The sequence below is a fragment of the Hylobates moloch genome, unplaced genomic scaffold (genome assembly GCF_009828535.3).
Source record: "Hylobates moloch isolate HMO894 unplaced genomic scaffold, HMol_V3 SCAFFOLD_8, whole genome shotgun sequence".
In the NCBI taxonomy this organism is placed as follows: domain Eukaryota; kingdom Metazoa; phylum Chordata; class Mammalia; order Primates; family Hylobatidae; genus Hylobates; species Hylobates moloch.
The window spans coordinates 43,350,273-43,366,277 of NW_026652283.1; the positions used below are offsets into that span (position 1 = coordinate 43,350,273).

At 51.2% G+C, this 16,005-nt stretch overlaps 1 protein-coding gene across 6 annotated transcripts in view; it reads right to left on the reverse strand.

The window, feature by feature from the left end:
* The window catches only part of HIVEP3 (HIVEP zinc finger 3), a 523,062-nt gene that overhangs the window by 67,512 nt on the left and 439,545 nt on the right, over positions 1 to 16,005 (reverse strand). For 5 of the 6 annotated variants that reach the window (XM_032160468.2, XM_032160467.2, XM_058443207.1 and 2 more), the window contains one exon: positions 3,671 to 9,252. In XM_032160468.2, the coding sequence (XP_032016359.1) occupies positions 3,671 to 8,731 (5,061 nt within the window). In that variant the 5' untranslated portion in view covers positions 8,732 to 9,252. Of the gene's footprint in view, positions 1 to 3,670; positions 9,253 to 12,013; positions 12,401 to 16,005 lie in introns of those variants that run through there. The other variant, XM_058443206.1, reaches the window with a different exon arrangement.

A 16,005-nucleotide genomic window follows, 5' to 3' on the forward strand; every position in this document is an offset into this window, starting at 1 on the left:
TTAAATAATGTTGAACACATGAACAAAGGCTCCACTCTGCCTTTGGAGATAAACTGGTCCAGTTCTTGTTTATAGATCAGAAAGCTAAGGTCACCCAGCGAGTTAAGGGCAGAGCTGGGAGCAGAGCACAGGTCTCTTGCTTCCAGGATCTTGGCCCTCCTGAGCTAGTACCAAAGGCCAGGAGCTGGGCTGAGGACCCTGACCAGCAGGACGTCCCCAGTTCCACCATAGAGACAGGCACAGAGAGGCTGTGCAGACTCTGGGCTGTTAGTCCTGCAGGACCCACCCTCTTTACAGAGCCATGCCTCAGTGATGAGAGCTGGCTTAAGGGGAGGGCTGGCATTGGCCTCGTGCTTCCTAGACATCTTCCACTATCCCAAGGACATGCCCACTAAACGCTGCAGTGTTGTCAGGGGTGGGTGCACTCTTGCCTAGGGAGCAGAAATGCTGTGCTTAGGGCGGGGGCTGGGAGTGAGAATTTCCTCCTACTTCATGCCACTGTCATTAAGGTCATGAAAAACCATGCTGTTTCCAGCCAGTGAATGAAGCAACCACATTTCCTGATGCTGGGGCAATCTAAGAATGGCAGCCCCCTTTGCCAGCCACCACACCTGCCCCCACAAGGACAGCATGGGGCTAGGTAGAAAGGTGCCTGGCTGGGAATCGGGGAATCTGAGTTCCAGCACCAGAGAGGCCATGGCACACTGAGCTGCCGTTTGGTGGATGACTTCACCTGTCTGGGCCTCAGAGTCTGAGGGGATTTAGACCATCCTGAAGATCAACTCCAGGGCAACTTCTGTGACTCAGTGACCACCAAATAATCTCTTCAGATTTGGAGGAGGGGAGTGGAAACTGAGCAAGATCTGGACTGCCGCTTTGGCAGAAGGCAGCTAGTTTTCTGCAATACCCTTGGGTTTCCAGAGCCTACCATTTCCATTCCACCCCAGCCTGAGATCTAGACTGTCCATGGAATGACCAAGGTGCCTCCCACAGGCAAACAGACTACTTCTCCCTCACAGCCTGCCATGATATCTGGGCCACACTGGAGGAGGCTGGTTTGGGTGGCAGTGTACCACTTTCCCAGGAAACACAGTGTTGGAATTGAGCAGGGACCAGGGATCCATTTTAGCTTTTGATGACAACAATATGAATAAGTACAGCTAAAAATACTTACTGAGTGCCAGTGTGGCATACACTGTTCTAAGCACACTCTGCATGTCTTAACTCATTTAATTATCTCCACAGTCCTGTGAGCTAAGTGTTATTATTATCCCTATTTTACAGAGGATGAAACCAAGGCTCAGAGAGGTTAAGATATTGGCCCAAGGTCACATAGCTAGTAGGTAAGGTAGTGGGATTCAAACCTGGGCAACTTGGCACCTGAGTCCTTATTCTTAATCACTTTGTGACAGTGCTGTGTTGTTGTCAAAATGATTCCCAAGGAGGAAAAAGGAAAGAATGTGGCTACAAAGTGGACTCTTAATAAGCTGGGGTTTCTCCAGGGTTTATACGTGGAAGAAAATATCTATGACCAAACAAAAACATCATGGGGTGTCCTAGACCTGCATGAAGATGGTTTGGAAGAGCTTCAAAATGCTAAGATAGACCTAAGGACCTTTTCAGAACTACTAACAGAGAATAGAAGCCAAAAGCTGACAAATGTCAGCTCAGTACAATAAAGAACCTTCTTAGAGCACTGTCCAAAGATGGATTGGACTGCATCATGAGATGGTGAGTTCCTCTTGCTGGAAGTATGCAAGCAGAGACCAGAGAGAGGTGTAGTTGCATGAAGGCCTTAAGCCACAGACCATGTGGTTATACTAATGTACCAGATTGGTGCAATTCTGGAAGGAAACATGCCAGTGAACCAAACAGAATATTCCAAGAAAAAGTTTGCAGGTTTTAGGAGCATTATAAATAAATAATTGCCGAATCCAAATTAACACTTCCTTTCTCTTAAATGGCCTGTAACATTTTCAGTCATTAAAAACTAGAAGCAGCTTAGGTAATTCAAAAGGGCATTGGGTAAAATCTAGTTCTGATCTAGGCTCTGCCATTTTCTGTGTGGCCTTGTGAAAGTTACTTAGCCTCTCTGTGTTTTGGTCTCCTCATCTATGAAATGGTGATATTGTACCCTAACTTTCAAGTTGGTTGTGAGGAGAAAAGTAACATTTAGCATAGTACTTGGTACATAATAGGTACCCCAAAAGTTAGCAGTATGAATAATTATAACAGCATCTTGGGAGTAGCCACAGCTAGTAAGAGACGCTGAAGAGGAAATTAGCATGACATTAACACAAAAGTGGAAATGTTGGTCAGGGATGTCTGTAGACTGACAAAGACATCTAGGGAATAAATCTGGAAAACAGTTCTGTGAAGAACATCCAGTCAAGCTAAGGACAAATTCAATGCACAAAGTTCACTCAATGACAAAAGGGGAAGATATGAGAGCATGGGAAATTATAGAACACAGTTTTGCTCACTTATCTACAATATGAATTTAGTTTGGGGAATTTAGACCTAATTTGGTCACGGCTTCTGGTCTGAAGACACACTAATGAACATTTTTTAATTTGCAGTCATCTTTTAAGATTTTCTCTCCTCAAATAATTAAAAGAAGAAAAATAGACTCTTTGGAGTCAGATAGGTCTGGGTTCAAATTCTGGGTTTGTTCAACATTTGCCAGATGACCTTGACCTTTCTCAGACTCTGACCCTCAGTTCCCTAAGCTATAGAAAGGAGATGGTTATGTTACTTCAGAGGTGGAGGCGAGCAGTGACTAGATTCAAGGGCCCAACACCGTGCCTGGCACCATGAGGCTGCTCAATAAATAAGACCAGCTGTTATTCCACAAATGCCAAGTCAGCATAATCCAAATCCCCAGGCTGGTCTTGTCAGGGTATGGTGGTGGCTTTTATCTGAAGTTTGAAATTATTGAATTTCAAACTTGCTGAGCTTTCAGGGGACCAGTTCATTTTATAGCTCCTGATGTAGCCTCAGATCAAAGGCAATGAAAGAGTAAACATTAGGGTTTCTTGACCACAGAGCACAGATAGGTCAAACTGTGAGTGGCATTGCCATCCACTGGTAAGGAGGGATACTGCAGCGCAGCTCCATTTGCTGTCTTACTCCCAGAAAAGGAAGAAGGAATATTTCAGGGGTTGTTTGTGCCAAATTCTAGAATCTTGGAAATGGGAAGATTTAAAGTGGTACTAGAGAATGGAAACAGCAGATGTAAGAATTAAGAAAAGCAAGAAAAGACTAACAAGACAAGGGATATCCATATAACGAAGGAGAGGTAAAAAGTTCTAAAATTGCTACAGGCATTCCTGTTAGCCAAGTTTTCCAACTCAGTCTTTTGGAAAATTTCTTTTTTTTCTTACGGAGAATGTATCTTTGATTTTACAACAGAAATTCATGGGAGAGCAGGATAACTTTATGGCTAACTTTATTGAAGTGTATCTACTCCAATGATATGAGGGATACAGTGACAAATAAACTCAATAAACATGTTTCCTTGTAAGGTGACCAGTCTCAGCTTTCAGAGAGGAAATCTGACTACTCATCTGGCTCTAGTTCTGCAACTGGAACCTGAGGATACAGTGGCTTTAAAAGCTCACCAAGGGCTTTTGCAAATCAGTGATGAGAAGAAAAACAAGGCTGAACTTACCTCTGTCATGCGGGGCTTGCGGGAGCTGGATGGCACAAGCCTTCCTGCCTCAGGATGCGGAGCTGTGGCCATGGTGTATGTCTCTTTGCTCACTTTCTGCTTAGACCTCAGGAGGGACAAAGCAGCTTTAGTGGAAACCCCCGGAAGGTTGGGGTTGTACAAACTTATGCACCAACCAGCGTAAACAGAGGACCTCCTATCTGCATGCTGGATGTGATTTGGCTTAATGTAGTTTAAATAGCACCAACTGACATTAGTGGTTGTGTGGAGGCTGGGGAACTGCAGTACCTTCTTTGAGTCCGTACCTTCTTGTGACTTGGCTGGTCTGGAGGACGTTTCTGACAGAGGCTGAGAGCTGGGAGGTGCCAAGGAGGGGAGATCAGGTTGTTCCTTGGAATCTTCTTTCTTCATGCTCAGTGGGGGAAACCCTCTTCGGTGAGGTTTGCCAGATGGCTGGGGATATTCCTTCAAAGCTTCTGAGCCTGGGGCTGTCCCATGGGACAATGCAGGGTGAGGGAGGGGAGGAATTTCCTTTGTGTCAGATGGATCTGAGGACAGGCTGGACAGCATTTCTAGCTCCCTCCTGCCTTGGCCCTGGTTGCCTAAGTGGGATTTCTCTGGCCTCTTCCCATCCTCGGTGCTGGTAAGGACCACACTGCATGGTTTTACCAGCTCAAGTTTTTCGTCTGCCTTGGAAGCCTCCTCCTCCTTCACTCTTTTTTGCTGCTGGGTTTCCATGGTAAGTTCAAGGCTGCCAGCTGGTGAAAGGACACGTTTGCTTCCCCCTGCTGTTGATGAACTCCCCTCCAGGCTCAAGACACTCTCTGATGACAGGCAAGTGCCTTTTCTTTCAGGTAATGTCACAGGCACTCTCAGGTATGGAGTTGGGAAAGCTCTGCTTTGCTCTTCACTTAACCCAGAAGGGCCGGGCCCAACCTCATGCACATCTGCACCACACACAGTCGTCCCTTTTGACGAGGGTTCCTCAAACTTGGGAAGTGCCACAGTTGCTGAGCTGCCTTGGGACTGGGTGACCAAGATCTGGGAAAGGGTGGTGTACATTGCGCTCCCATAGGACGGCATATTGGTCTGAACACGGACAGGCACAACCAGGGACACCATGGTGTCTGGACAGGTGGGCAGGGCCAGTGGAGGAGCTGATGTAGGTGCTGAGGAGCTGGCTGGGGGAGCCACAGCGGGTAGCCGGATGTCACTGCTGTACTCTGTGCTGGGGGAGAGGCCAGCACTTCCTGTTGCCAGTGGGGCCAAGCTGGTTTTGATCTGGGGCAGATGGCTTTCCACATCACCAGGGAGCTGAAGTGCAAACTGGGATTGCAGAGGCAGGAAAAACCCAGAAGAGAGTGCTGAAGAGGCCGGGTATGGCATGGGGAGGAAGGAAGGGGGCTGCCGGAAGGGTATGTTGGCTGCATGAGGCATGAGCTGGGGGAGATGGAGTTGGCCTGGGTGCAGAACAGTAGGCTGGAGAGGAAGCGGTGGGGCTTGAAATAAGGAGGGAGGAAGTGGGGGCATGGAGTATGGTGAGGACAGGAGTCTGGACATGGCCTGGGTGGAGAAGAATTCTGGAGACTGTCCTGGCTCATGCTGCACGAGGTGCTGGAAGGAGAAAAGGGAGACAGGTGGGGGCAGGTACGGCTTCTCATGCAGGGGTGTCTGGGCAACAGGGTGGTGGAACACCTGCAGTGCTTCTGTGTAGGGCACAGTGGGCCCCAGTGGGGGCCTGTCCTGCCCTGGGCCCTTCCCTCCCGGGGGCCCACCATGTGAGGTGGCCGCGGAGGAAATCTGGGACAATGAGCTTTTGGTGGAGGGTTTACTGGATGAGGGCTGTGGTTCTTCACTCTCCTGTCTTCCCTTGGGGGCAGCCTCCAACTCAGATTCTGGAGGCCTGCTCAGAGAGGCCTGTCTCACCAAGAAGCATTTTCTTCTCTCTGGCGGGGCCACCCGCGCTGGTGGAGCCACTGGGGCTGGAGCAGAAGGGCCTGTCAAGGACAAACTGCCATAGTCAAAGGATTTGCTGCGTGTCTCGGTCATGTGGGCAGAATGGGAAACGTTGGGGCTCTGCTCTGAGGCTGACCTCCGCATCTCTCGGGCATGCGGGTGGTGGCTGGGGACAGTCAACATGTGGGTGCCCAGGGGTTTCGGGCGCGTGTCAGATGAGGGACCGGGGGCCTCGGCTTTCCCATGGTCATCCCTCTCAAATGAGGCTGAGCGGCTGGACCCACTCAGAGAGACACTGCTTTCCTGGCTCGGGCTGCGAGACAGAGGCACAGAGGACTCGAAGCTGGACTCCCCTGATGATTGGGCCATCTCCGCCAGGCGCAGCCTCTTCTTTTTGGGTGGCAGCTTCTCGGCCGGGAGCTGGGCAAGTGTCTGGCTGCGCTGGGGCCACTGGAACTCCTCAGTCTTCTCAGGTTCCTTAGGGGGCGGCTCTGGCTCTGTGTCCGGCCGGTCAGGCTCCTCGGTTACCAGGATCTCAGGAACCTGAATGTTGGGCTGGCGGACCAACTTGGGCTGCAGGGAGTGAGCAGAGCGTCCGTGTGGGGCAGGTGGGGGTGATGGGAACTGGGCCAGAGGCTTGTCTTCCCCTTCCAAGCCACTCGGCTGCTCGAGAGAATCAGATTTCTCAAAGGAGCTGGTGTGCTGGATGACAGAAATTTCTTTGGACGTTGTTCTCCTCTCCTTCCCTGATTCTGAACCGGACCCTGGCTTGGGAGTCCTTGGCTGGAAGCCCGTAGGTCCCTCCAGGGAGGGCACTGATTTACTTGGTTCTGCTGGTGACTTGGTGGACTCCAGGGGAAGGTTCCGAGCAGCATCGGATGGCCCAGGGCTGCCAAACTGACTTTTTGTGGACTCAAAGGCAGGTGGCTCTTCCTCGTCCCCAAGGCTCTTCTCTTTCCTCCTCTTCCTCAGTGGAGTGAGTTCCAGGGTGGTTCCCAGTTTGTAATGCATCATTTGGGACCACGGCTCATGCTCAGTCTGACTCTTTTCGGCTTCTGGAGATGTGTGGGTGCCTGTAGGGATGGGCTTTGCGATCTGAAGCTCTGAGCAGTAGTACTTTTTGTGGGCTTCGTAGTTATCCCTTTTCTTGTACCGAGCACCACATATGTTACATTCATAGATCACCCCTTTTGTTTTCAAACCCTTCTTGGTCTTTTTGGTAAGTTCGCTTTCCTTGGGTTCCACTTCGTCCGAGGGCTTGGAGGCTGTGTCTTTGCTGCTTGGTCCAGGCTCCTCGGAACTGTACTCGCCTCCCAAAGGTAATTCGATTGCCGGCTGGCGCTTCAGCATCCGGGGGTGGGAGGTAAACACGTGACTGCTGCGGCTCAGGGCTTCGGAGTCGGTGATATGGTCATCGAAGGAGTAGCTACCTCGGAAGGGGTGGTGGGGGGTGCTGATAGTGCAGGCGGCAGAAGGCATTGAGTGGCTTCTCAGGAGAGGCACAGGGGGGGCGGTACTGGGCGGGTGCTGGAGGCTCAGCAGTGATTGTTCGGGCTTGGTTTTCTCGCTGTGTGATGACAGGGGCTCCCGATAGAGGCTGGATTTGGGGGACTCCATGCTGCTGCGCCTGGACAGTGAGCTCCGCCTTGGCTTCACGCTGTCGATCTCGCTGGTGTCCACCACGGCCTCGTTGATGGTGATGAGCTTCGTGATGTGCTCGATCACCTGCGTCCGGGGTACAGACAAAGGCACCAGGCTGGGCTTGTCTTCGGTGGACAGGGGCAGGAGGGGCTGGGTGGAGGTGGCTGTCAGCATGGCGGTCCGCTGTCCTATTCGCCCACACTTGCCAAAGATGATCTCAGCATAGGACTTGGCGTTGGTGTTTGGGGGGCTGACCTGCTGCTCTGCACTCTCGGAGCGGGAGAAATAGCCAGACTCAGTACTCCCTTTGCTGCCTGGGCTCAGAAACGCCTGCTCATCGATCACCTTCTTCCTCTCACTTAAACGGAGGGCCAGCTTCTGCTTAATCGTGTGGGTGTCTTCAGGTTTATGGCTCAGGGGGTGCTCAGATGAGGGTTCCACAAATGGAGGGGGGTCTTCGAGTGACTGGGCTGTGCTGGACTGGGACAGGGAACAGCGTTCGTGGCTGGAACTGTGGCTCCCGGAGCTGTACAGCCCGCTGGAGAGAAGGGGCTGCTTGGGTCTTGGGGAGAGCTCTGCAGGGTGACCAGAGGTGGCACTAGTCTCCTCTTCAGAATCTGTGCTTTCTCCCTCAGTGGGCTCCTCAAACTCTTCCCCAGGGATCCGCTCCATCTCCAGCCCATGTGGGTACATCTCACCGCCCATGCCTGAGGCCAGGCCTGCTTTGATGCGGTGGGCGTGGGACTTCCTGTGCTTGTAGAGGTTACTCTTGGTCTTGAAGGAGAAGCCACAGGGGCCGCAGGGGTAGGGCCTCTCACCTGTGTGTGAGCGAATGTGCTTCTGGAGCACGCTGGGCTTGGCACAGGGCCGGCTGCAGTACTGGCAGATGTACTTGCCTGGCTTCTGGGGCTTCCTCTCCTTCTTGTGTGCCTCTTCTGTGGGTTTCAAGGAGACCTGGGAAGGACGAGGCACAAAGACTTTGGGGACGCCAGGAAGGTCCTCGGGGGGAATGATGGAAGCGTGGGAAGGAAGGAGCTGGCTCTGAGGATGGAGCCCAGGGGCCACGAAGGAGCCAGAGGGTCCAGGTCTCATGGGGTCAACCAGTTGCCATGTGGACCCCTCCAGGAGATGCTCAGGTTTGCCGGGTGACATGAATGCTGGTGTCAGAGGGTGCTGCGGAAGCTGTGAGATGTGGACGGATGCTTCGATGGGGGGCCTTTTGGGGGGCTTCTGCTGCTGGCCTGTTTTCTCCTGAGAGCCTTCCCTAAGAACTGATGAGGGGCCCGGGAAGGGCTGCGGGGCTAGGAGCTCTTGGGCGGGGCTCTCTTGGGTGGCAGCTGTGCTGCTGCCTGGGTATGGGACGCTGGAAGAAACACTGGTTTGAATGGCCTCTCCTTTGGTCAGCCGCTTCCGGGGACTTCCCTCAGCCTTCTTGGTGCCCTTGACACTTTGTTCAGGATCCATGACCTTCACAAAGACTTCAGATGCTATTCAGGGAGAGTCAGGGCAGGCTGCATTTACGAATAATCCCAGTGTCCCAAGGAGGTGTCCAGCTTTGGCCACATTGGTCAAGAGCTGCAGAAGCCAAACCCAAGGCGGCTTTGGGAGTTTTTTGCAAGTGTCACTGGCTGTGAGTGGACTCGGAGCAGGTCATCAGGGCCCAAGCTATTCTATTGGTGAGGCATGGCCCTCTACTTTGCAGACAGAAAACGCACCAGCACTTTCTGCCTGAATGTCTGTCGGGAAAACGTCATGAAGGATGTCAGTATTGCCATTGTATTGTTTCAGCTGGCAGTGGCAGGTGGCCCCCACGAGTCCCCTGTGTGCTATGCGAACGGTTGAAGGTTGGAGACATCTGTGTCCACGGCCCAGTCATCCCTGGTCCTGGCACAAGATATGCCACGCTGGATGCTGGGGGTGGCTCTTCTCCCCTTTAGTTCTGTGTTGGAGATCAACGGCCTCAGAGTAGAAATCACGCTCTTCGTCTGTGTGATAGATGTACACACACAGAAATACACACACACAAAAGAGAAGACAGAGTTACTGGGACTCATGCACAGCCTGGGCAGCCCAGACTCGGTGCCACACCTGGCTGAGACCCCTCAAAAGTTAACCAGGGAAACTCAACCAGAACCACAGGCTCCAGCTCCACATGCCCAAGCCCTGCAATTCTTTCCTCACCCGCTCCCACGCCAGTGTTGGGTGATCTGAATGCCAATGTGTTTCTGAGGACTGTGGCCATGTGGGATGTTGAGAATAGAAGGCAAAGTGGGCTCTGGGAACTGCAGGGCGGTTAGGGACAGAAGGCCTGGGATCTCATCTCTGTTTTGTGATCCACTCTGAGTGGGTCTGAGCTCTCTAAGCCTCAGTTGCCTCATCGATAAAATAGATAACAAATCCTGCCTCGACTGTGCCTCGGAGCTGCAGTGGGCCCAGTGAGATTGGAGATGCAGATGCTGCTGGGTGAACTCTGGATGGGGCTGTGGCTGGTGCAGGAGGGAAGTGCCTGTGGGTTATTCAGGGGTGAGTTTTCCAAGGGGTAGATTATTCTCAGGTTAGTTTTTCTCTCTGGTCCTGGGTTCTGAAAGTGTCCATGAGGGACATCATTCACTGCTTTTTACCCCCTTGCTAACCTACGCCCCAGCCCATGTTTGAAGATAAAACTGCAAACTACTGCCACAGCCTGTGAGAACTTACAATCTGACACAGCTGTGACCATTTGCTTGATCCAAGCAATTGCCAGGAGGATCATTCTGGGAGGTTCCTCTGGCTTTGCAGCCTTTCCTTGTCCAGTCAGTGCCCCGGGGATGCCATGGAAGTATGGGGATCATTGCCCTCAAGTGGAGGAGCAAAGTTGGCTTGTGTGGAGCCCCAAGTGTGTGCCTCCTCCTAGGGCCAGCTGCAAGCTGGGCAGTCTCAGCTTCCTGGGCTCCGGTGCATCCTCAGGGCCCTCCTCCCCAGGAGCAGGGTTGGAATCCCAAGGCTGGAGTCACCATGGACTCCATCTCACCCAACCACCTGACTTTGGACATCAGGAAGGTGGCTTACTGAAGGTCCCTTGTTGCTAACAGGCAGTGTTGCCACCTGGACCCAGGCCTCCCATGGCCAGAGTTTGTTCCCCAGCCCCTTCTCAGGTGTCCATCCCCTGGCATCCCCTGGCGAGGCCCTGGGTGAGTGATGAGCATCTCTGTGCTTGCTTTTTCTCCTGTGAGCATGCCCTACCCCCAGCATCCTGCCCTCAGGCTCCCCTCATGCCCACACTCTGCTTTTCACTAGGTGTGTGATGATACAGACTTGAAAATTCCACTTACTACATTTTTGCAGGTGCTCAGAAGATGAACAATTCTTTAAGACTCAAATAATTGTCTCTTAAAGGGCAGGGCCCTCGGACACTGTGATATGCTTTGGAGGAACAGGTGATTTGATCTTTTAGCTAAAAAGCATATCCTCTAAGTTCACTCCTTTTGTGTTCCTTTTCTACTTGGTGCTACAAAGAATTCAAAGTAACTATAACAAAACCATATTTATAGAAGAATGACAAACTATAAATATGAGAAAATTATAAATAAGAATAACAAATCAGAATAAAATGGAAATAGGGCAAAAAGTCAGGATTGGTGGGATAAAAAGAATACTGCTATACCAATAATAAGGACTTATGGTGTTTCTACAATTCAGCTATGCATTTATATATGAGCTTCCTGGCAGCCAAGGAGAAAAGGGAGATTTGGTCCATTACGGAGTCTTATAGCCAGAGAGGAAGGAACATCTAAGTTTCTTGCAAAACTTTTTCACGTAGCACTTCAGTCAGGAGCAGTGAATGATGCAGGAGATCGTTTATGTCTTCAATGACACCCCTCTGGTCACTGAATACAGTGACGGATTCAATGACATCCCTCTAGTCATTGGATATGGTGCAAATACAGTGACTGATATTTGTCAATGAAAGACCGCGTATCAGCAGAGATTCTCCTATGAGCAGTCAAAGGCCTCCTGTGACTTGTACCGAAGCAGGCTGAGTGTGGGGAAGACAGGGAAATCTCATTTCATTAGATTACATCTCAGTGAACAGGGTGGCCATATAAGATACCATCCAAACTGGGACACTTGGAGAATGAAATGGGAACTACTAACAATCATGGAGGAACAACAGGAATAAACAAGGACAGTCCCAGGCAAACCAGGACAAAACGGTTACCCTTACAATTAATATTTGCCTTATGGCCAAAACTAGGCATAAGTGCCAACTGTCTCTGGGTGTCTCGTACAAACTTTTGATCTCTTCTATGGAGACTAAAGTTACACCATGATCTTCTGATAGATTCTTAGAGACTGACTGTCTAGTCCATTCCTCTCACTTGACAGAGGAGACTGAAGGCTAGAAAGGTGATATGATTTTCCCTGAAAAGCACACGGGAATGGTGGCAGGGCTGGACCATCTTGTGCCTCTTGACCCCCCAGCCAGGGCTATCTCCCACATCAATTAATAGAAGTTCTCTGTGGCTTCTGTGGCATGATGGACACTGCAGTCTATGGCCTCTAGTCCTATGGAAGCACCAGCATGGCCCCAGGGGACATCACTGTATCCACAGCAAGGGGGAGTAAGGAGTTGTCTAGCATCTGAACAACAGCGTTGCCCTTTCAACCTATGTCCTAACCACACTGCAGCTGCTGGAGAGAAGAAATGGGGAGCCCAGCAAAGGTGGGGGAACTCGTCCTGGCAGCCTTACCCCGGGTCTTGCTTACCTAAGTTAAGGTGGGCAGAAATGCTGAGCCTTCTAAAAATCAGACATGGTAGACATGGTTTGCAGCACACACAGAGAACTGCTCTTCAGGCTGGGCTGGGCCTCCTCGGCCTGGCTGCACTGTGATGGAGAGACCTTTGGGTGCTATGTGTGGATAATCAAAGGTTGGCTATACTTACTATTCTTATTGATCCTTTCATGCAAGGATCTGAGAGCAGCCCTGAAATACTAGCTAGTGGTAAGCTTTGCTTCTTCCAATGGATAGATGGGACCCTGCGGCATGACTGGGTGGTGAAATGATCAATCTGAGTGGGGGTCGGCTGGCCAGGCAGGACCCTACATTGTTTAGTCCTGCCTTCTCCCCTCACTGAGCCACAAGGCTCTCCCTGGCAGGTGGCGGAGCGCCCAGCAGCTGGGGTTTGGTGCAATTCCCAGGGCCAGGTGGGAGGGGCAGGGAAGATGAAGGAGACAGTGAGATGACTGTTGCATCATCAGGTGACTACAGGGCCAGCACTGCCTGCCCAGGGTCAGTGTCCAGCCTGCACCTGTGGGCTGGACATGGTGTTTCTCCAAGGAGAGGCCTCCTATCCACACTTCTGAGTGGGGAGCAAAAAGGCCACAGGAGCACCGTTGGCTGCCAGGGCGCAGAGTCAGCGAGGCCTGGGAGCCGGAGGGGCCACCTTGTCATTCTGCACACAGGCATCTGAGCCATGGTGGAGAGTGGCTAGCCCAAGCCACACTGGGACTTGGACTCCTCGACTAGTGCTCTCTGCCAGCCTGCTCTACCACATCACGACAGGTCTGAAGTGCTTAATAGGAGGGGCAGGGGGAGAAGGGCAGCCAGGACCACAGGTGCAGATGTAGGGGAACCTGCAGGACCTAAGGAGACTTCTATCTTGGAATGGATTCCAATTGTGGTGTGGCATAAACTAAGGACCGTTCTAATGACTGTGACCAACAGACACTAAGAACATGGTTCTTTTCTACCTTCTGTGGTTCTGAGGGTATGTGTGAAATTTTAATACAAACTTGAAGTGATAAAGAAAAAAGCCACTTTTCCAGGGAATTGGTGAAAGCACCTGTAAAAGTCACCAGAGAAATGGGCCCAGGAGCTGGGCCAACAGAGGCCTGAACCCCAGACCAGAAGAGCATGGACAGCCTCTACTGATGGTCACAGAATGGGCCATGAGGCCACTATCAGCCACCGAGAGCTCTAGCTCAGAGACCAGCTTATAACCCTGAGGGGAACCTGAGTTTCGGCAGCCAACTGATTAGCATACCTGACAAATTAGCTCCCACTTCAAGAAGCTTCCTTCGGTCTAACTGTGGGAGCAGCCCAATAGGAAGGAGATAGGGACTTGCTGGAGTTGGAGCCATGTAAGCCTCAGGGGAGTGGGAAGTAATGGAGGAGCCTGGGGCCAAGGCAGGGAGGCCTGAAGCTCTGGAACCAAACTGGAAAGCACCTTCTGTATCGAAGGCATCAGGACAACATGACCATGGCCCAGGGTGGACACCCCAGAGGACAGTTCCAGAGGGTGGGTGGGAGATGGGCTCTCTCAGGTGGACAATTCCACCAGTCCTGGCAGGAGGCCAGCTTGAATCTGCCTTGGGCTCTAGACTGAGGAGCTGGGGTCCCCAGTCAAAGTTAGATAAGGCTGGGGCAAGATGGGGGCAGGGGCCTGATGTCCAAGGAGCTGTTAGGCTACGCTAGCCCCAGGCTGGTGGGGCTTAATACAGCTCTTTGTTTGTAATTTACTTATACACACACTCCCACATATCCCAACATGCCAAAATCTGGTCAAAATTTTACTGGCAGTAATAAAACATACTGATGTCAAAAATATAAGAAAACTTTCCTATTAACTTTAATATCTGGGAACCCAGGGCACAAGGCCACAGGCTGAAGAGGAGGCACTCAGTAAATATTCTTATTTAATGACCTAGCAACAAAGCCAGTGCCCCTTCTAAAAATCTCTGTGTACGACACTCTGTGTGTGCATGTATGCATGTGTGTGTTTAAGCTGGAGCAGAATTCTTCACTTGCAAAAAAAATACTAAAAGTGGCTGTGGGCTCAGGTGGTGGCAAAACAAGCCAGATATAAGGATATGGGTCTGGAGATTAACAGGGATTGGTAGTCACAGAGTCACAGAAGGATGTCTGGGCAAAGAGAGAGGCCAAGGTCAAGGTGGGGCTCTGGCTGGGAACAGGGATTGTGGCAGAGACTGAATATTTCTTCCATTAGCCGGTTCTCTTTCTTGTAGTAATCAAAGGCCCCCAAGCTGGGTCTATGGCCACCAGCTAGAGGCTGCCTTTCCCAGCCTCCCTTGCAGCTAGTTCTGGCCAATGATGTATGCAACTTCTAGGCCACAGCCAGAAGGAAAAGTGCTTGCCCTCCACCTCTCCATTTTGTCAGGAAGGAATATGGATGTGGCAGGGGTGAGCCGACTGTGACCACATGGACAAGAACATCACCCCAAGGAACAGTGGGACAAGAAGACAAGAAGACAACGTGAAGCAAAGACACCTGCCCCTGAGAGAGACATACATCTTTGAGCTTGTTACTTGGTTCCTTTTGGAGCAGTTGAACAAATACACTAACTCATCCAGGGGACTGGAGTGTGATGCTGGTGTCTGGGAGGCTGAAAAGGGTTTGGCAGAACCCAGGTCTAGGTAAGTGGGGACACAGGGAGAGGTAGCAACACAGATCAGGGTTTAGTTCTAAAGCACAAGACAGGCACCAGTAGCAAGGTTAGCATCCAGCCACTAAACCCATGCATGCAGCAGCACAGCACAGTGACTCCCAAGGTAGCTTTGAGACTCAGGCAGCCTGCAGCTGAACCCTGGCTCCTCCATCTCCTAACTGATGGTCCCCTAATCTGGGCACCCCTCTAAGCCTTAATCTCCCCATCTGTAAAACAGGGACAGTAAAAGTGTCATGTGTGGTTTAAATTGAGTTGACTCACACAAATCGCTTGGCATGGCACCTGACATATAGTAAGCGTTCAGTAAATAATAGTCATCATTGCTATTGGAGAAAGCATTTCTGTGGAGGGGCTGTCATGGCTGTGTGGAAAGATCTCTAGACTAGATTCCAGTCCTGGCTCTGCAGCTTTTAGGCTGACAGGCTGTCATAAGACTGACTGGGGTTATCATGTATGTAAAGTCCCGGGCACACAGCTGGTGCTCAAGAAATGAGAACCAAGGTTGAATTCGGAGGTCAAAGCAGGGCCCCCACAGAAGCCAGTGTCATGCTGACCCACCAGGATACTGGGATAGACCTTAGTTTCCCCAAACAGAGGAAGCATTGGTTCTTGAGTTGGGCAGAGCCTTGGCCTGCATGCTAGAGCCATGTGGTCCTAGCAGTGGGGATAAGAACACAGGCAGGCGATCAGGTGATGACAGGTCTGATGGATCTGACTTTATGCGACACTTTTCAGATTGAATGCTTCATACCAACCCAGGGCACAAGCTAGAACTGATAATCATGGATGAAAATCATCACGATCCTGGCACACAGCTTTCCAGGCCACTAGATCCATCATCCTGACTCCATGGAAGCCACACTAGATGGTTCTCCTACTGAGATTGAGACTTTGCAGCCTCCAATGTACTTCTTGGTCACTGGATTTTCATGAGATAATGACCATTCAGTGCGGACCATGGCAGAGAGGCTCTGTCTTGTCAGTGTCCTGAATTCTAGCCTCGATTACTGCCAAATAGAGGAGTCACATGAGCACACTCCTGTTCTCAAACTCACAACACTTGCATCCCTCTTATTGCCATTTGATTCTGGGAGACACTGACTCCCAGAGAAGAGGCATGACCGACCCAACGAGAGCGGGCTGGGAAGTCTTCAAGCCAAACTAAAGACATTTCTGAGTCCTTCGATCTGCTGTTTGGGGTCAATTCCTCCTGAACAGCAGGTGCTGCTTGACACTGACTTGACCTGCTTGGGAGCTCTACAGGGGCAGAGAGGTCTGGGCTGCAGGTGG